The following is a 23,024-nucleotide window of genomic DNA, read 5'->3' as shown; positions in this document are numbered from 1 at the left end:
CCAAAGCAATTAGATCAGAAACAAATCTAAACATGTTCAAAACAAAATTGTATTACAGTTATCTTGAAAGATGGTAGTCATTATAAATATTTATATGGACTTTTATTCTGTTAATGCATTCATATACACTTTGTACTTTTATACTTGATGTATTTAAGAATGAACTAGTATTTTTAAATTTGTTTAAATTTGTTTGTTGTTTTTTTCTTCTCTTGTATTTAAAATATTTTCATCCTGTCAGGGTCTCAGGAAACACTAGTAAATAAAACACTGAGTTATACTCGTGAAATAAAATATTTATTATTATTAATATTATTATTATTATTATTATTATTATTATTATTCATGGACAATCAAATTTGAATCTGCCCCCCCCATTTACATAAATATGTATGCTTTTACTCTTTGATCATGTTAATATGTGAATGCATTCACTTTAACAGGTTTGCCTGGTATTCCTACTGAGTTTTCAGTTGCTGAAAGAAGACATGACTCTGTAACACTGGAATGGATAGCAGGTTTTTGGGGTGGCCACACCCAATATTTTGTTATTCAGTACAGAATATATCCCAATGGGACCTGGATGGATATAGATCCGATCCAAGAAGATACAAAAGCACAAAAGCAGTCTTTCACTGTAAATGGTCTAAAGCAGAAAACCACATATGAGTTCCAGTTGTATGCCCAAAATTATATAGGACAAAGTCAGACTACGCAGGTCATCAGCACTACAGTCTCAGGTATATGTTTGGTCAGATTATCAGGTATAATAGGCAGCACACAAAAATAAATACTTTTACAAAACTGAACAAATTTTAGAACTATTTTATGCAAGGAATCTGTTTGTCAATTAATAATCTTGTTTTAATTGATAAGATGAGTTACCAGTCTTGTTTTAATTGATGAGATTTGATTCCTGTACCTTTAATGGACTTTTAGAGTTTTTGCAGGGTGGATGTCTTGTAAGATGCAGAATTGTCTATTTTAGAGCAGAGGCTGGAACAATGTATCAATAAATCATTGAATAAAAGCAGTTAACTTTGTGTCGAGATATGTATGGATATAAAATCCAAATCATTAATACACAGGTGATATGTCAACTTAGATATAAAGAGTGCAGAATTGACTCTTTGGTAAAGTTCATTTCAGTGATACACTAGTTACATTGACATTGGAATTTTCTTCTTATAAAACCTAGCTGGTCCTTAATGAAAATCGTGATCTGGATTACCATGTCCACCAGAATGACGATCTAGAAAATGGTGTTATCCTTAGTTATGAATATGTACATTTAGTGACATAGGGTTTAAAGCAAGGTGGTTACAACTTAGCTAGTAGCCTAAGTGGTTTGAGTGCAGCTGCAGGAGGTTGCGGGTTTGAACCCTGTCCAAGTCATACCAAAGACTTATAAAAACGGTACTTACAGCTGCCTCACTAGGCACTCAGCTTTAAGAGGTTAGTGTTAGCACTGGTCAGTCTGGTGTCCAGATAATGTAGTTGGGCAGACATCATAGTAATATGACTGAATAATCGTTTAAGCTACATTCAGAATCCAAATCACATAGACTCTTTACATTGACATTTCATTTATCCCTGTACATTAAATACTGACCTCATTCTTTTATTTACAAGAAAAGATGTTTCTTATAATATTCTGTTGGAAGAACAAATTAATGATTAACCTTCTACCTATACTGTATCATAGTTCACTGAATCAAGGCCTCTAACTGTTGAAAAGATAATTATTATAGATTACAAGGTTGTGCATGAATGGTGGCTAGATAACAATGTTAGTATGACAAAAATGTAATTTGAGCACATGCTTGCACATGCATAAATATATGTATATAGCTAAACAGTCAAAGTTACAGATAATAAAACAACATTCCTACTTGTCCATCACATTACTATCCTATGACAGAGGTAGTTCAGTCAAATCAGACTGAGCAAGCTGCTTCCACTACCAAGTGATTGTCAATTTAGATTGGTCAAACACTTCTGATTATCTAAACATACTGTAGTTATTATAACAGATGCCCTGGGGATGGTGCAGATTCCATACTGTACATTACTGTTTGACTGAAAACATCCATAAATGTTTTAATTCTTTGGACATACTGTAATGGATATACTGTATATGGATCTATAAGCATCATTAAAGTAGGAATTTCTTCTTTTTTTGTGTGGAAAAAGTGTGGCTAGTTATTTAAGGTGGTGGGGAAGGTCTGTTAGAATAAATATGTTATTTATATATTAGGTTTCTAACTAGACAGATTCACTGAGTTTTTCAGAGTTCATCTCCAAACCATATTTATGGCTTTGTCAAATGATTTCCACCCATTTTGGTAAGCAAGGGTGTACTGAATTTGGTTGAGGATATTTCTTTCCAAGAAGAAAACATAGACCATTAAGAGCTATGCAACCAGTATTGATGCTATGATTGGTGTTATGTACCAGATTGCGAATGAGTATGCCTAAGCCATAGGTTAGTCTCTGATTTATGCCAAACCAGTGGTTCACACTCTCCTTCAGTTTGATGTAGAGCATGAGGAGAAATTTTGTTTAGCCGATGATGATACAACATTTCAACTGCGCTAGGCAACAACATAGTTGTTCTGAGCATGACACCATTCAGCCTGCAGGTAGACATCATCATTCTTGATGAGAAACACAGCATGGGTACATTTGAAACGGTAATGCATGCTTCCATTATGCCTACTGACCCAAACTTTCAACTCTTGATGGAAAAACAGCACCCTGGTACAAGTCATTCCTGTATTTGTGAATCTTATTGAGAGTTGAGTACTGTCTGCCATGGAAAACCACATTGATGTGGACTGTTGAAGGCAGAATGCAGGAGTTATTGATACGTACCCTAAAAGACAATTGGCTGGTAAGCTGGCATGTTCTATCACCCTTGAGATTAAAGCTAGTGCTTGCACATGATGAGATTTCATGTTAGGGCTGCCTTTAGTATCTGTGATGCAAAAACTTCCAGTCCATTCTCCTTCCCTCCCCCTACCATTTAATATCATCCCCAATGAATCGACAGCTGCTGATATACTTGACCACCTGGCATGCCAAGCCAGTGTTGGAGCCATCATTGTTGTTGACTTCAAGACCATATACTTAAGGGCTGACAGCTCACATTGGTCATTGGTGTGACAGCAATTAATGCAACTGTTGCTCTCGCTAGGATTCAAAACATTCAGAATGCAGGTGATTTTACCAACAGCTACAAGAATAATGCTATTGCTGTTCCAGGCACCAGAGTTTACCTCATGAACATCCATGGAATTATCATAGTGGAATGTAGACAATCTTGTCATTCCTTTTAAATGAAATTTTGCATGCACATAATGAAAGCAATAATCAGTCAGTCAGTCCGAGTAAAGTCTTGCCACTTAAGTTTGCCACTTAAGTGACACCATCCAGTGTGAGGTCCACATTATCAACATACAAGCATCAGGACTCTTTCCCTTTGACCATCCTTGGCTTTCACAATTAGAACCAGTGCATTGGTAGTTAAAATTATAGGCATATGCCCAACTACATACAGACAAAGAATGTGCATCATTGGTGCCATCTGCCAATCATGCAATGAATGAAGTGAAGGGGTAATAAACACAAATCAGATGTACTGCGCCCAACAGTTGGCTTAACAATGATGTGGTTATATTGGATTTTACTAAAAGGAATCACATTACTTTACATCATTGTTATAGAAACTAGACAATGTGGCCTGTGCTTCTTAAATTTTCTGACCCTGTCCTGTAATATGAATTTTGATATGCTTTTTTTTCCACAGTAAAAATCGATCTATAGCTCACTGGACAAAGTCTTCACCATGAATAAATATAATTTAAGTTACTGTTGTTCATATTTACAGTACTAAATGCATCTGAAAGTTCTGGAATACCAGTCGCTGGGGTTGCCGGAGGCTTAAGTGCCGGACTTGTCATCATTTTAGTTGTGTTAATAGGCATATTCCTTTGGAGAAGAAATAAACGTAGAAAGCAAAATGAACTTGGTAAGAATGATTATTGTCAACAGCAACTAGAAAAAGTAAAATAAATACCATTTAAAATGCATGTGTAAAGAAGTGGCAAAAATATATAGAGGCAAGATATATAATTTATTCTCGTTAACATGTTAAATTAGTTTATGATAGCTCAGTCATACATTCAGTGGTTTCTCATTATATGTTGACGTTATACCACACCTGTATTGTTATATTTAGTGACAATTCATTTACATCATCATATTTTAGCTGTGTAATATGAACTGTCATTGTAAAATATGTATTAACAGAGTCTGTTATAATCTAACAGGTCTTTCATAAGTTTTAGAAAATATAATATGTATGGTCTCAAATTCAGGCAAAAGGGAAGTTAGTTTTTTATGTAAATTTGTATGTCTTTCGTTCTGTCCATCTCCTGTCTATCTTGTATCTTTCAATTGCAACTTCATATTACAGTATATATTTGAAACCATTAAATGTCCTTTAATAGCAACACTTTTCCTTTTTAACATTTTAATGAGTTGTAATTTGACACAGTGAAAAATACATCTGTTTGCAATGAATATAACTTTTCATAAGGAACATTTGACTAAACAACTAATATATATTGATGCTAACATACATGTAATATAACTATTGTACATAATATCCATATATGCACACAATATACCTATATGCAAGCAGTATATCTATATACATGTCATTACACCTATATGCATATCATACACCTATATGCATGTAATATATCTATATACATGTTATATACCTATAATCATATATCTGTATGTACATATCTATTTGCACACAATATACATATATGCATGTAATATACCTATATACATATACTATACCTGTAATCATGTAATATACCTATAAGTCCATAATTACCTATATTCACATAATATACACATGTACATAATATACCTATATTTAAATAATATAACTAACATAACTTGAACAATTATGTTTTGCAGATTGTCATTGGATTTCAAAATCTTGTTAAAGTCACTGTTTATATTAGGCTTCATTGCAACTGCATTGAATTTAAATATAGGATATGACAACTATTTTTGTTTCATTAAACCTGTTCAAATGTATTTACATATATGCATCATCTGTCTTTATGTCAATACAACTTTAAACAATCTCCAAAATCTGGATTGAATTTGAAAGGATATGACAGCTAGTTTTGTTTGTGTGTAGTGAATGTATTATTGTTTCAATTACAGACAGTAATGTAACAAGGGAGATGGAAGACAGGTAAGCATAGTGTTCATCTCACTTTGTAATATTTTATTGCACAAACACAAAAATGCCAAATAATGAATGAACGGGCCAAAGGTCTTAATGTTTAGATTATATATATTGAATATATAAAGTTTTTGGGTAAAATGTTATGAATATATCTTAAATACATAATTTTCTCTAATTGAACCCAAAAGCTCTAAAAATTGGTTATGAAAATGACTAAGTTTAAGTGAGATGTAAATTGAATGAAGTTAACTCAATTTTATTGTGAGCACTAACTGTTAAAGATACACTTCGTTTGGAATCTTTAAAAAGCATGTTGTTACAGACCTTGAGTCACTTTTGACTCTAATTCCTTTGATTCATTCATTCATTACACATTCTCATATCTAACTGTATTATATAAAGGAGACATAATCGATATATTTCTTACATTTATATCATTTATAAATATTTAGATCATGTTAGAAATGTGTTGAATCTGTATGTGGAAAGACAAGCTGATTGTCTTTCCATGTACAAATTCAACACATTTCGAACACAATCTAAGAGATGGTGACAAACCAAAATGAAAATAATAAGATGACAGTCATTACAACTCTGTGTTCTTAAATAAGTAACAAGAAAGAATGAAAACCAGTAGGTTTTGGAAAATTGAAAATATTATTTTATTTCCCTGCAGTGGAAACTGAAAGTTACAGTTTGGTGAATGAAATCCTAAAGTCCTAAAAATTCTGTCAATTCCATAAGTATTGACTTAGCCAAATGAGTTCCAAAAGAATTCCAAATGATGGTCTATAATGTAATGATGTGTCTACAGTACACAAAATCATTATCATATAATTCCAAAATGTCTTAAAATAAATTCAGTGATTGCATAACAGAGATGAATATCCGAATAGTCTTTAAATGAATTCACAACATTTCCTTGACAGCTATTATTCCAATTAATCTGACTATTTTGAGCACTGTAATTCCAATGAATGAATAAATTAAATAACTGAATAGCTTCCAACACTGTTGGTACTACTTTGATTGCCTAATTTTACATAATCTTTCTAATATATAGATTACTAAAATGCAATAGATAGATCATAGCAAATAAATTCTAGAATAATCCAATCTCATAAAGTAAATCAGCTGTTTTACACTGAATAAACATAAATTATATCAGACTGGCCTGGTAGGAACTCATGTCCTTGTCAAATCATGTGATGTTTACTTGTACTAATAGTATGAATCAACCTTGGAACTTTAGAAAGGAATCTGCACAATCGATAAATGACTCATCTTTAAAATGCAAACTACAGTAAAAGGATCTGAGGGTATTAGCATTAAAATGTCATTGATTAAATAACTCTTACAAAAACTATTAGTATTATTGAAAATAATACAGTATATACATTTTTAAAAAGTCTTATTTCAAAATTGTGGATATCACACTTTATTGGTTTGAACTACAATCATTAAATGGCCGCCTTCCTGGTATTGACCTACAAAAGCAGGAGCAAGAGCACCATCTGTTTGTGAATATAATGTGATGTAGCTGTCCATTATATCCCAGATAATTGATTGTCTCTTTATTAACAATAATAATACCTTTAAGAACTACAAAAGGGTAGTAATTCTGGCTAACTGAATGAATAATGAAGTAAATGAATATATTGTTGAATTGACAAATATGGGTTTTAAACAGATATTGAATTTATTTTATTTTTAAACTCAATTTTGTATTTAATGAAAACCGCTACATCCAAATCAATGGAACTACCACTTGTATAAAAGGTATCTAACTCAGTTCTTTGCAGTTATGTAATTGATGTTGGAATAACAAATCATATCAGGGCAAACTGAATTCCATGTAAAAGGTATAATGCAAGTCAGTTCCTTGCATTTATTGAATCGATGTTGGAATAATAAATCATATCAGGGCAAATTGAATTCCAATTTATTGAAAAGTTTTCTGGTTATATCATGAGGAATATCAGAATCAGAGTAACTTTAGAAATTGTTACATAATATGTTCAGCCATAACTTGTACAAAATAGTTTCCTGAATACATTTTTAATTTCACAGTGATGTCATTATTAGAATATGATATTAAATTGCTATGCACAGTAAAAGATCACATGCACTAAGTATGCTTTACAGGCTTAGCTTGTTTTGGTAAATGAATGGTATCTTATATTGCACAGGATTTTGCATTCCGATAAATCAGGCAAATGAATGGTATGTTATATTGCACAGGATTTTACATTCCAATAAATCAGGCAAATGAATGGTATGTTATATTGCACAGGATTTTACATTCCGATAAATCAGGCAAATGAATGGTATCTTATATTGCACAGGATTTTACATTCCGATAAATCAGGCAAATGAATGGTATCTTATATTGCACAGGATTTTGCATCGACTCACTGCCTATGTATAGTTTATATGTATAAGCATTTTCAAAGGAATGAAACAAAAATTACATTCAGATAAATGTTTTTATTTTTATTTTGTACTCCAAGGAATTACCAATTGCACTCCATGACCTGTTATCATAAAAAGTCACAAGTGTAAGAAAATAATTATTGTGCATGTATCATAAATTTTCAATCAAACTACCATTACAAAAAATGTAACTCTGTGAGAAAGGTTATACCATTTCAGTATGCCCTAATTCAGCTCACACTGAGTACATATTTGTGTTAATGGATAATGAATTTCATTATTAAAAGAAAATGTTTTGTATTCACTTTACTTAGATCATAACTATATATTAATATCACAATCCATAAAGGGGTATATTTATTTGTCCTTTTTTACCTTGAATTCCATGTATCATGAAGCAATACATGTGATTCTGAAGTAAATACACAATTCATGATTGCTTAAGCATTCGCGATACATGCTCCAAAAACTGCTATTTTGAAGATAAACTTAAGTCAAAGCTAGACATGTGTTTTACTTTTACTCTTACAAACACATTTTATTTAAGTGAAAATTTCTTTTCCATATCAAGCACGAGAAGAAATCAGATAAAAGCCAATTTTGTCAAACAAGATATGGAAAGTGGAAAAGAATACGAGGGACTGCACTTCACAGAAGCTGAAGCAAGTCAATATCTACAACTTAATGGTAAATTAATGTCTGTGTTAATTATTGCCATAAATTGTAGAAGTCTGAACTGTCAACTCAAGTCATGTTTCAAGTGATTTCTTGATAAGAGGGCTCTCAAAATAACATCAAGTTTGCACTTTACTTTTTAACAATTCCACTGTCTGTTTTTAGTTTTAAGTTAAATTCATTTTATTAAAATTTTCGTGAAGCAGTTGGGATTGGGAATCAAGTTGTCCAACTTAGGTTTAGCCCTTCCCCTACATAAAAGAGTGAAAGAGAGAGAGGATCATTAGAACAGTGCATAAATATGCATTATAATATAATGATATTGCAAATGATACATATAATAATATGTACATAGGTATTGTAGACAGTCATTTAAAGTCATCTAGAGAAAAGCAGAAAAATCATCCAGTTTCTTCTTACATTTTCAGGGAGTTAAAAGGCATCAAAATTTACTTAAAAACAGGGCACATCTGCCATTTTCAAGGAGAAAACACTAAAGATAAGATGAAAATAATGACCAATGACTGTTCCTTAATGCTTTGCACACACAAAAACACATGCACACGTTACATATAAATATATATATATATATATATATATATATATATACAAATTTTGAAATATATAGCTTTCAACAGTTCCTGCTACATGTTGCATGGTGAATTATTCCCTAATTTACATAAGTGTATTTTTATATAAAAAAATTAAACTTAAACAGAAATAAAATATCTCAACAAAAACTATAAAACTTAATTGATTTGCCATTCTGACAAAATTTGGCACTCATTATCATCATAATGTAGGTGTTCATACAGAAATCACAAGCCAGAAAAGATAGGACTCTAATAATTGGCTCCTCAATACTGAAAACTATAATACCAAGGAGACTTCTTTATAACAGTTGTACAGACTCTTAAGAGGTGCGAAAATGGACAACATCATGGAGAGTAATGACAACTGACCTAACCAAATACAACCAGATTATTATTTTAGTAGGTGGAAATGATGCCAGTGATGGAATTAGGTCACTAAATCAAATCAGAACAGATTTTGAAAGTTTATTCTATGCTGCCAGGTATTGCAGCCCAGATACGTGTAAAATAATGATATCAGGACTACCTCACCGTGTGGAAACAAGGATGAAAGGAATCAATGATCTGATAATTGACTTATGTGAAGACTTCAGCCTACAGTAAATTTCACAATGCACTTCTTTCTTTCTTCTGAACCAGGATGTCAACCTAGGTCTCTGCCACAGAGACAAAATTCATTTAAGTAGAAAAGGAACCTCTCAACTACTGAGAAATATTTACATGTATGCCCCCATTTTCAGGCACTATAATGAAGAGTACTGTCTATAGATATATATTCTACAAGATGTACTGTCTCTAGATATATATTCTACAAGATGGCTGCTATTGCTTAACCGACTTAAAGCAGCTGTTCTGTTTTTAGTGCTGTTTTCATGATAGTTGTGCTTGTTGCCTGTTTTCATCTTCGTTATTGTGTTCATTATGTATTGGCTGTTAAATTCGTATGTGTTTCTTCATCTCCTTGTTTTGGGAATGAGAATAATTAGACTTTTTCTCAGCTGTCTTGCTCCACTGTTTTTGAACAAACTGCCATCACGTGAAATTAAACCAGTCAACCCGTTAATGCTACGATGGACCATCATTAATTGCTTTAAATGATCACTCCTTGGCTGTCCACACTGCATTGTGCTCTAGACTAAAAGATCTGGGACTACATTCATCATTACCTAAATGCAAACAGAAGTGAAATAAGAAATGTTGTTTCAAAGCTGGCCGGCGTAGAACAGGAAGAATTCCAGTTATCTCCCTTATTTCGGCACAACCATTAAAAGAATTTTCAACTGTTAATTTAGATAACCTAATTCAAATCCCAATTAATTCATCAACCTTTGTGTCAACTATCCAAGAAATACTTCTGCGCATTGCATTATTCAATGCCCAGTCAGTAGGACCACTGGAAAAGCACACAGAAATAGTTAATTTTATCAACGACCAAAATGTTGACATATTTTTCTTGACAGAAACATGGCTAAAAACATCAGGCAATGAGCCCAAGTGTGCGGATCTAACACCTACTGGTTACTCCATCAAGTCGTTCCCCCATAATTCTCGCGGAGGTGGAATTGCTGTCATCACAAAGAACTCCATGATAAAATGTCTTAACTACACCACAACATTCAATTTCGACTACACATTGTTTGAACTAATCCAAACCACACTCACACTGGAGCAAAGGTCAGTCCATTTTTTCTGCCTCTACTGCCCTCCTCTTAGTAGAAAAAACAAGCTGGATGACTCTCTCTTTTTGGAGCAGTTTCCGAATCTCCTGGACTATGGAAATTCGATAGGTGGCAACCTGATTATTCTTGGAGATTTCAGCTTTCACTTTGACTGTCCCGGAAACTCAAATACATCAAAACTCGTAGATTCCATTAATGTTTTCAACCTCAAACTGTCAGTTAACCAACCCACCCATAAACATGGTCACATTTTAGACTGGATTCTTCATAGACCTGATGATAACATTCTACGGTCCTCCCTGGTATCCCATGACCTTGCATCAGATCACCTCTGCATTATATGCCATCTGGACTTATCAGTCCCTAACCCTCCACCTTTATCTGCTACTAAGAGAAACCTCCGTATGATAAATAGAACCAAACTAATGCATGACATCCAAGCTAACCTAACTACTTGCTTACCTCCTACCGCAAAACAACTCGATAACTGTCTGCGTTCATTACTTGACATACATGCTCCAGCTACCAAGTGCAGAGTATCAATTAAAAAGTGTTCTCCATGGTATACCATTGTTAGGGATGAGCTTCGCACTACTAAAAGAGACCGCCGTAAAGCTGAGAGGCTCCAGGCTTTCCACCAGACTCACTATTCATAAGCAAATATATGAAGTCGCTCAGAAGAATGTCACAAATATAGTCCATGCAGTGAAATCAGCCCACTACACTACCAAGATCAATTTAAAGTTCGAGCTGCAAAGAGCTCTTCGAGATTACTAACAAGCTAATGTCAAGGAACAAATCAACACCACTTCCAACTACCTTCTCTCCAGTCGACCTTCCAGACATGTTTGCAAATTTCTTCCATGACAAAGTACAAACCATTAGAGATAAGCTTGACACCACAATTTCAATTGACTCGTCGTCAGCATACAGTTGAGATACAGAATTTGAGCGGCAACCATTGGCAGCATTTGAACCTGTCTCTAATGATTTCGTACGTACAATCGTGATGAAGAGTGCACCAAAGTCATGTGAACTTGGTCCAATTGCAACATCACTGCTGCTTGAATGCTTAGATCCAGTATTACCTTCACTAACTGATGTTATTAATACCTCTCTCTCATCCTGGGAATTCCCATCATTTTTCAAAACTGCCATTGTAAAGCCTCTGATGAAGAAACCAACACTAGACCATAACGATTTAAAGAATTACCGCCCAGTTTCTAATCTCCCATTCATATAAAAAATCTTAGAAAAGGTTGTTCTATCCCAGCTTGTATCTCATCTAAATTCAAACAGTCTTTTTAGCAAAGTACAATCTGCATATCGCCCTTGCCACAATACTGAAATTACTCTTCTAAAACTAGTTAATGGCATTCTCTCTGCGTTGGATAGCGGAAAGATTATAGTCCTCACCCTCCTTGATTTGTCTGCAGCTTTTGACTCAATAGACCATGACATATTACTTCACCGTCTCCAGCATGCATTTGGCATTCATGTTACAGCCTTACTGTGGTTCAAGTCCTACTTCATCAACAGGACACAAATTGCATCTGCAAATGTAATACTCTCCAGCCCAGTTGATCTTTGTTGTGGTGTTCCACAGGGGTCTGTTCTTGGACCTGTTCTCTTCATTCTGTACACTCATCACATCACATCACATCATTCTGTACACTCAATCGCTCTCAAGTGTCATAGATCATCATCCATCATCTCACCAACTGTACGCTGATGACACCCAAATATACAAATCTAGCCACCCAACTGAAGTTGATGCTACCATCCAAGGTGTAGAGACGTGCATTTCTGATGTGAAATCATGGATGACTTGTAACAAGTTGCAGATGAATGATGATAAAACTGAGGCCATTCTGATAACAACACAAAGACTTTCTCATTCACATCCCTTACCTCAAACAATAAATATCAGCAATGCCAACATTAAATTCACACAATCAGTACGAAACCTAGGTGTTACTCTGGACAGTGCTCTTACATTGCACCAACATGTCATGAACATATGCAAGACTGCATATCTTGAACTGAGACGCATCAGCTCAATTCGCAAATATCTTTCAGTTGATGCCACTAAAACACGTGTGTTCATTAGCACTTTCAAGACTGGACTATGTAACTCAATTCTGTCTGGTTCAACTCAATATCTACTCCAGAAACTTCAAAAAGTTCAAAACACAACTGCTCAGATCATACTTAGAGTACCACGATCAGAGCACACCTCCCCGCTGCTCTGTACCCTACACTGGCTATTCATTCGATCCAGAATCAAACACAAAATTAGTTCTCTGTGCTACATTTCACTGTCAGACACTAGTCCGACATACCTATCTGACCTCACCCACGTGTACACACCAGCAAGATACTTACGCTCCTCTTCTGACAATCGTATACTCATTATTCCCACTATGAAAACAAAGTCATATGGACAGCATTATTTTGAATACCAGGGCCCAGCAACATGGAATGAATTGCCCACTGAACTTAGACACAAAGACACATTGATCACATTCAAGAGGGCTCTCAGAACTCACTTATTTCGACTGCAAGAACAAACTTAAAGACCTAATAATGTTTCCTACCTGAAGTATTCTCAGCATGTTTTTTATTTTTTAATTTTTAATGTTTTTCTAATTTCATTTTGTTTGTTTTAGTAATAATATTATTATGTTTTCTTTCTTATAGGTGTTGTTTAATGTTGTAAAGCGCTTAGAGCTTCTAAAGATTAGGTGCTATACAAAGTCCTCATTATTATTATTACTTTGGAGAAACTGGGCATGTGACACAGGTATGCTATCATGGCAAACAGACTGAGTGCTTCAGATGCCATAAATATGGACACAAAGACTCTGTCAGTCAATGTATTATACATATTAGAAAGCTGGCAAAGAGGAGAATGCCAATGCTTCATTTATAACAAATCTAAATGTACCTAGTGAGACTTTTGACTCTTAACTATTCAGTGGACACTATGGTAAATGCAAAAGTTAATAGAATTTCACGGTCTGTATGTGACTTTGTAGATGCTAATATATGTGAACCTTTAAATATGGAAATAGGATGTCAGAATGACAATAGTAGTATGGAGACAGTCTCAGTGAGAACCCCATTGCATGATTACATACATATAATTGATAGGAAACTAAATTCAAAAGGTTTTAACATAGGTCACTTAAATGTACAAGGTATAGTGGGGAAAAAAGACCAGATTAAGTTAATGTTGTCTTCCAAGGAAAATAATATACATGTTTTAGGACTCACAGAAACCAAATTAAATGCTAACCACAATGATAATCTATTTCACTCTCAAGTCTTCAATAAACCATTAAACAAGGACAGAGAGACAGCAACTTGACCTGGAGTCACATGAAATTGAGAGTATCTGGGTGGAAATTTCTCAAAATAATGCAATTCTTTCTTAGTTGGTTTCATTTATAGGCCACCTTCCTCCAAAGCATTTTGGAATGATAACTTTTTGAAAGAAATGGAAAATATTCTTGCATGGGAGAAAGAAACATATATACTCTACAATATAAAAAAGGACTTTCTCAATACTCAAATATGGAACAACTGGATGGAATTTATTGAATCATTAGGCCTAGTCCAGCTGGTAAATGAGCCCACAAGGGTAACAGAAATATCAAGCACTCTTATTGATGACATTTATAGGAACCTACCAGACAATGTGGCTTGTGTTAATGTACCGAATGTTGGTCTTAGTGACCATTATCCTACTTTTTTTACAAGAAAGGTTAAATGCAAGAGAAATAAGAAAAATACACATCAAACGATCACTTACAGATCATTTAAAATTTTTAATGAAGACCAATTTCTCGATGACCTATATAAAGTTCCTTGGAATATAATCCAAAATTTCGATGACATAGATGAAGCTCTGAGGGTGTGGACTGACTTATTTATAATCTCTAAGCATGTACCACTAAAAGTACATTGAATGCAGAATGAAATCCAGGCTAATTGGCATACTACTGAAATCCTAGATGCTATGAAAACACGAGACCAATTCAAGGCTATGGGAAACCGTGCACAATATAACGTATGGATAAAAAATATAATAAGTATGATTAAGAAAGCTAAAAAAAATTTATTATCAATCATTGCTTGAAAACAAAAAGAGTAACACAAACTCCATTTGGAAAGTCTTCAATGAACTCACTGAAAGAACACACAAAGACCAGACCAAACAAAATCACTCACTTCTGGTAAATGACACCATAGTCACTAATGACATTGAGATTACGAATGTTTTCAATGGTTTATTCACCAACATTATCACAAAGTTAAAAGAACCAGTGATGGAAAACAACTTTAATGAGCTGAACAAGTTCTGCAGCAGCAGAATCTCTAAGGAGATATGTTTCTCTATCCCACCAGTATAAAAAAACTTTGTTAAAAAATGTCTCAGTGAACTTGATACCAAGAAAGATACTGAACCTGATCAGATTGGTCCACAACTCATTAAATCTTCTGCCTTTGCTAAATGTAGATAGCATAACACTCATAACCAATTTAAGTATTGCAACCTCATCTGCAACCCAAAATATGGAAAACTGCAAAAGTAACTCCTGTTCACAAATCTGGTGCTGATAACTACTGGCCAATTTCAGTACTACCAAACTTGCCAAATTTGATTGAAAAACGTGTCCGTGGCTCATTCATGTCATATTTAACCAAACACTTGCTGTTTTTACATCCTAATTATTGGGCTTTAGACAGAAACATTCATGTGAGACTGCCTTGATCTCTCTGATAAATGGCTTCTAGCACTTGATCAAGGTAGAATAATCAGATCAGTATTAATTTTGTAGATTTCAGGAAAGCTTGTAGACATGGTGGATCATGAAATCCTTTTGAAGAAACTGAAAATTTACCAATGTGATGAAAACACAATTAGATGATTTACTTCATACTTAAGTGAGAGAACAGAACCTGTTTGTATAAATAATGTTCTGTCTGAACCTGGAATAATTAGATATGGAGTACTGCAAGGCTCAATTCTAGGTCCATTATTATTCATTTTATTTATTAATGACCTACCACTTTTACTAAGGGACTCAATTTCATTTACAGATCTCTATGCAGATGACACAACATTGTCAGACATCCAAAACACTAAGCATGAACTCAAAATTTCTTTACAGGATGCCCTAAACAAACTGGAAAACAGGTGCACATGCAATGGCATGGTAGTAAATACTGGTAAAACTAAAATATTACTTATCTCAACATGACAAAAAAGAAAAATCTTGATAGTGTTGAACTATGTCTGACATGGAAGGTTAAAAATTTGCAAATGGCCTGTCATGATAGACTACTTGGTGTTTTGGTAGGTAATAATCTATCATGGACTGAACATATCAAACATATCAGTAAAAAAGTCAATTCAAGTTTATGGCTTCTCAGTAAGATAAGACATTTTCTCCCTGAAAGGCACATAAAACTATTTTATAAGTTACATACAACCCTATTTAGACTATAATGCAGTATGGGGTAATTCAAATGATGAAAACGTAGCAAAAGCTGGCACATCTTCAGAAAAGAGCATTTGGTCTAATATCAATTCAGAAAGAAAGCAAGGAAAATTTAGCTGGTAAGTTTAAAAATATTAACTATTAAAGACTGAATTCATTTTTTGAGAAAAGCCAAATTAATGTACAAGATACCCAATAAGAGTGCTCCTGAATATTTACAATCACTATTCTAGTATAGGTTTCCTGGTAATACTCCCCACCTGTGATCCATGTCTACTAAACAGTATAAAATTTCCAAACCATATAAGGAATTATTAAAAAAAAAGTATCCAATACTCTAGAATTTTGCTCTGAAATAGTATTCCAGTTGACATTAGAAATGCCCACTCTATTTCCTTCTTCCAAACCCAATATATCCAGTGGCTTCAGAGATGCAGCTAAAATAAAAAAATTCCTTTGTATTAGGGCCTCAAGGTAGATTAGTTCTTAGCTAATTGTGTTACCCTCTTTAAATAAAGTCATTATTATTATTTTATTATTAGAAAGAACAACTATCAGGAGAAATACATACCTTTAATAGAAGTATATTATATGTACTCACTTTAGGTAAATTGGTGTATTCCGTAGAGCCAGCATTAATAGCAATAAGCATGTACTCACTCATGGTAAATTGGAGTATTTACTAGGGTTAGCATTAATAGCTGTAAGACTGTACTCACTCATGGTAAATTGGAGTATTTACTAGGGTTAGCATTAATAGCTGTAAGACTGTACTCACTCATGGTAAATTGGAGTATTTACTAGGGTTAGCATTAATAGCTGTAAGACTGTACTCTGAGTAAATTTTGCAGCTTGTGTTTTTAATAAGATCTTTAAGCCTAGTGATTTGTAATAAGATCTTTAAGCCTAGTGATTTGTAATAAGATCTTTAAGCCTAGTGATTTGTAATAAGATCTTTAAGCCTAGTGATTTGTAATAAGATCTTTAAGCCTAGTGATTTGTAATAAGAAGCTAAAGTATGTGTATAATAAAATTTGTCTGTTTAACATTGATATTGTTTTGTTGGAATGAGCATGACAGGGCATTCAGTGCAAACACAAATTAATACTGTTTTGTTACATCTCATTTCCATTATTTGTTTGTTTGTTATATCAATATACCCAATATTCGGAGTGTTATACAATATCATGTTTCAATTATTTCAAATTATTTTTTTTGCTTCCCTATTTTCCCCAGGTATCACATTAGAAGAAAACAGAAATGCCTATTTAAGGTAAAGGCACATGATATGAATATTAATTAAAATGTAATATATTTATACTTATATAATCTTCATCTACTATGTGTATTATTGACAAAAAATATAACTTGAGTATTCGAAAAAGAAATCAATAAAACAGTTTAGTTTTATTTTGTGTAATATCGTCTTAAAACCTATATATATAGGTCAAAAGAGGGATCATTGACAATGAAACAGTATGGAAACCTATTCATGAAGTAAATGTATGTACAGACAGTTAACATTTAGTATTAAAAAAATTTCAAGCACTTTTTTTAACCATTCACATTTACCAATGTAGGATATGACATCTACTAATATTTCATTTTCTCACACAAGGTCTCCAGAAAATAATTCCTATGAAAAATTGTACCCTTATGCAAATAATGACATCCAGATGTATAGCTCACTGAAGATCCCTGAAACATCCAAAGGTAACTTTATCAGAAATTTTCTTGAATTATACTGATCCAGAAATAAAAAAGAATAGTTCCTATTCAAATAATTATTCAGTCTTAAGAGACTGCTTGTTGTAGACCTAAAGTACACAGCAATATTTGACTCACAGTTGACATACTTTCTCCATTAATTTACAGGAAACATATTTATTTCTATGCTGTTAATCTGTCCAGTTGTCAATGATACATTGTTTTCTGTTTCCCTTTCGTTAAGATATTCAGTGGAGATGCATTTCATTTTGAGTAGGTCTAACAACTTCTACAGCAGTGTCTAATTTTAGGCCATTCTATTTCACTGGCCTATATAGTAATCATGAATGTCAAATTCATATTGAGGTTGTTACTGAAGAGACAGTAAGGTTTATATCAGTGTTTGATATAAATTATGACTTTAATTAACATAGAGACTAGTTTAATATTAGCCTCTTTCCTCTTGTAAACTAAAAAATAACTAAATGAATTTGCATGTCTATTTATAACATTTTGATGCGGCTTATCACCATTTTTATTGTTTAATGATAATTATTTCAGCATATATGTAATTTATTACTTTGTTCCCTTTAAAGTCTGATCTTAATTATCATAAATTAATTGCTCAGATACATATGTTGACTTGAATATCTAAGGTTATATGCATTTTCTCTTATTTACAGATTCTGATAAAAATTATGAAAATACGTGGATAAAAAAGCCTGAAACAATTGCTGAGCACCAATAAAATTCAGGAGAGATTCATAGAAGACATTATTTGAAGTGTATGGCCTAATCAGTGTTGTTTGAACATCTATTTTTATAAAAAGAAAATATTATGATGGGTGTTACAAGTATACCAATGATAATGAAAATAGCACACAATACTACTGCATTATTTGACATTTTTTGCATTTTGTAGATTTTACACATTTCTCTTACATTATCATGAAAAGTCACTGAGGGACCATACTTTTATCTACCTAATTGTTGTGTAGCTTGTATGACTTTAGTAGCATTCAAAGTAACTTAACTTAGTTGACTAATTTTTATATAAATATAATTCTCATTATTGTGTATACACCATTTGAGAGGTATCAATTATTTAAATTAATTATTAGAATTATGAAGTGCTCATTGACTTTGCACTAATATATTACTTTAGAATTATTGTAAATTCATTGAAAGATGTTCAAGGCAGTGCCATTGTGATACATCAAGACTGTTGGCACTTCTGCACATTCAAGGCTAATGGTATATCAGTACATTTAAGGCTAGTGGTATATCAGTACATTCAAGACCTGAAATTCATTTAGAACACTGATTTATATTGGACATTACTGTCAGTGTTCCTCAAATATTTTCATTATTTAACTTAGAGACTTCAATTTATTTCTTAAGTTTTACAAAGCTTGTTTGCTTTGTGTTTTGTGTTAGTTAATTTAAGACCCTAAAGTCATAAGAAAGAATCTTTCCTTCTATCTGGGCAAAGTGAGAGAGATACTGTATACAGAAATGTACTAACATACAGAAAGCACAAGGCAAGTAAAAGGAATTAGTATCCAAGACAAATTTTAAATATAATCTCAATTCTCTTGAATTCATTAGGTCATTTAGGTTATTTTCTCACATATTTCAAGTTCTCTTGTTTAAAATATACTTGTAAGTGCACTATGCAGTTGTGTTTTATATCAAAATATTCTATCAGCCTAAGATAATTATATTTTTAACCATGATTTTCTGGAAAAAGAGTTATTGAACTTGAATTCAGTCTGTAATTGATTACAATCCATTTATATTTGTTTTGTCATTATTCTCAAAAGCCAGTACAGCTAAAGCCCTCAGTTAACACATTAACCCCTGGAGGTTTTTTTCATTTTCGCCTGAAAATTGAGTAGGAAACATATTTTGAAAGCTATTTCTGAATAGATCCAAAAACACCAAATCCCCGGTCATCTTTCAATAACATACTGCCTTGTTGTGTTAGAAACATCATTTTTCATTGGCTATTTGACTTGCGCATGAGCAGAAGGGTAACAGTTGGAGTTTTTTTTTTTTTTTTGCTAAACGGAGCCATTATTTTTGTATTGAGACCACTCTTTATTCCAAATGCCTGTCTTATCCTTCTTTTCGCAAAGGCTCATCTGTCTGTTTGCAGTTCATACCAGTTTGCCTTAGATCTGAGGTTAAAAAGTCTAAAATCCAGACACAAAATTGGATTCTGACCACAGGTGAATTTTGGGTAGAATAAAGTCAGGTCCAAAAAAATGAGTTGTTTTTTTTTCTGTATTTTGTAGTGCAACTAGATATTCCAGATTATTTGGTATCATTGTAGGGCTACTTCTGTCTACCTTTCTATAATACCACCCACTTTAGTGTGTCTTGTATGACCATGACGCTACAGAGCTCGGCAGTAGGCTACTACCTCCTGCACTGTTAAGTCATCGCTAGGGGTTAATGTGTTAATACTTTTAATCTAAAGACAAATCTGACAGTGCTAATTATCAATCCACATAAATAATGCAACTAAATGCAATGTCAGGTCAAAAATGCATCGTATTATGTATAAGGTACTATGTTGATAAATACACTTAAGCGCAATACTGTACTGTGAGCAGTGATCTTTGACTTAACAAGATCAATTAGGTCTTCAACTTTTTCACAAATGTATCGATATTTTGGTGATTAACTCTCAACAAGTTTCATTTAGAACCAGTTATATATTGCAGTTAATGTTTTTTGATGAATAAACCGTGGAAAGTATTAATATTGCTATATTGCAGTTAGTGTTTTGGTGAATAAACCGTGGAAAGTATTAATATTGCTATATTGCAGTTAGTGTTTTGGTGAATAAACCGTGGAAAGTAGTAATATTGCTATATTGCTTAAGTGAACATGTTAAAATCTCAATCTCTATATGACTGGGTGGGTGTGACCTTATACAGAATTTCTGGCTGGCTTTGAAGACTCATATTGAAATCATCGTCATATTAATGTAATATGATGCAAAAAGGAGTACTGTATGTACTGAGACATGATGAAATAATATTTATTTTTCCTGTCCCAGAGCTTATAGTGAAATATTTTTTCACCTAGGTCATAAGTCCCAAGACTCAACAAACAAAATAAATTTGTGTTGATTTTACACCCTCCCCCCTCCAGTGCACATTGTAGTCAAGTAAAGAAAACACTTATTTGAAAATAAAACAAAAGAAACTACCATTGAATTGTTTTCATTTATTTCTTTTATTTTTTTCATTGTAAGCAATTTGTTAAAAAAAAACAATATATCCGTGAATTCCAAGATTTTACTTGAGCTGGGATCAGCCCAGAATACACTGTAATGCCTAGCACTAATTGGGAATCATAGTTTTGTACAGTCAGATTCTAGCTTATGAGTAGCCCCCACAGAGAGAGCCAAATATTTTTTAATATTTTTAATTAAGTATTGATGTTATTTTAGTTATGATTTTGATGTTGAAGAATATTGGTAATAATGAACAGTGGCTTGATTGACAGAAAGTGAGAGATAGAAGGAATGCATATACTCTTGTATCCTTTATTTTCTTACATTGCGTGTATTAAATCTGTCCTGTTACAATTCGGTATTTTTAATTGTGCATAAAATAAATCTTGCCGACTTTGAAAACTACCCTTTTAAGATATCATGTAGGCATAGTCCTTAAAGGTCAATGTGCATATGGCTGATATCAGTGCTAACAGCATATTGAAAATTTAAAACTCGGCGCACTAAATATGGAGTGGCATTTACCAGGCTATAATTCATAACCAAAGACCCATGCAAATGTTTGAATTGTAGAGTTTGGTACCTTTATTTGTTATCATGATATTTAAGCATTTATTATGGTAATTGGTTTAGATGTATAAAAGTCAGTCAGTGCCTTTATAAATTAATGTGGTTATGTGATTTTCATATATAGTACTTTCCATTAGTGTAGGCGATTTGCTTCTGTTTTCATTAATATATGTTTAAGAATGTGTTATGAATAGATGGTTCTAAACCAAGTAACAGAAAAAGTGAAAACAATTAGTGTATTAAAATTAACAAATAATGAATTTCTGTACTGAATATGTAAGAGCAACACACAGTATGGTAAATTAAATCTGAAACAATCCTATCTGTGCTATCACAAGCCCAAAAGTAAATAGTGTTTGAATGAATTGCAATATTGTATGTATCATGTGCCAGTAGTCTTGAAAAGAGCACCTTGTAAGTCCAAATGAATAATTTAAATAAAATCCTTGTCTTAAATGATATCGAAACACAACATTAAATGATTCCACAGGTTGAACTTAATACAGGAATGAATAATTGTTTACCTAGTCCTAAAATACTAAGGGCTGTTCCGGTAAAAAATAATTGGGACGGCACTTCAAAAAAACTTCTGTAGGAGGTTGTGTTTCAAACTGTTTTGATTTGGATAGTGGAAGTTTGGTTGGGAAAATCACATCTGTTGTGGGATGTGTTAACAAAATGACAAATCGCTGGTGGGGTTGTCAGAAAAAAATAATATATATTTAAAATTGCATCTAACCCCCTCCTAGTAGTCTAAAAATGATGCCAGTACACATGAGTGCACGTAATTTGTATGAATTTGCATACTTTTAAAGCAGTGATACACGTTCCACAAATTACATCAATGTCATGGATATAAAACGTACTTTGCGCAGTATGCAGTTTTTAATAAACTTTTAACTTTAAAAGTGCATTTCACGATGTAATTCGCGCTGCCAGTAGTGACATACAGATAGCTGGATACTTCAGTTTGACATGAATGGCTGTTAAACTAAATTTGATTCATTCATTGGGTCCTGAAACAAGCATTTTATGGTAGTTTTAACCTTATTTTCATCATGCAGTATTTCAAATGCGTGTTTCAAATAACGGCTACACAGGAAACCAAAATGGCTGAATCACAACAGGGTTTGTCTTCAGACAACATTTTCAGTCGGCAAATACTGGCTGGTGATAGCTATGATGACAATGAATTTCATGTATATCAGTCTGTTGGACACTGGGAAAATGTCACTGGAAATATCAGTGTGTGATTTTGAGCCCAAAATTGATGTTGAGTGCAAGTCCGATGTACGTGTTGGATGGACAATATGCCGGTTATATTTGCAAGAACAAACT

General features: G+C 33.1%; 1 protein-coding gene across 1 annotated transcript in view; it reads left to right on the top strand.

Moving 5' to 3' along the window:
* Positions 1-21,088, top strand: part of LOC149802454 (nephrin-like) — a 69,671-nt gene extending 48,583 nt beyond the window's left edge. Inside the window, exons 8-14 of the mRNA XM_089951512.1 lie at positions 444-740; positions 3,890-4,030; positions 5,251-5,281; positions 8,280-8,395; positions 17,399-17,435; positions 17,781-17,875; positions 18,553-21,088. Coding sequence (XP_089807638.1) covers positions 444-740; positions 3,890-4,030; positions 5,251-5,281; positions 8,280-8,395; positions 17,399-17,435; positions 17,781-17,875; positions 18,553-18,617 — 782 coding nt within the window. The 3' untranslated portion in view covers positions 18,618-21,088. The remainder of the gene's footprint in view (positions 1-443; positions 741-3,889; positions 4,031-5,250; positions 5,282-8,279; positions 8,396-17,398; positions 17,436-17,780; positions 17,876-18,552) is intronic.
* Positions 21,089-23,024: the final 1,936 nt, after the last annotated feature.

The sequence above is a fragment of the Sinohyriopsis cumingii genome, chromosome 3 (assembly GCF_028554795.1).
Source record: "Sinohyriopsis cumingii isolate HCF-2022 chromosome 3, ASM2855479v2, whole genome shotgun sequence".
Taxonomy (NCBI): Eukaryota; Metazoa; Mollusca; class Bivalvia; order Unionida; family Unionidae; genus Sinohyriopsis; species Sinohyriopsis cumingii.
The sequence above is the reverse complement of the archived record's forward strand: the minus strand, read 5'-3'. Positions and strand labels throughout refer to the sequence as shown.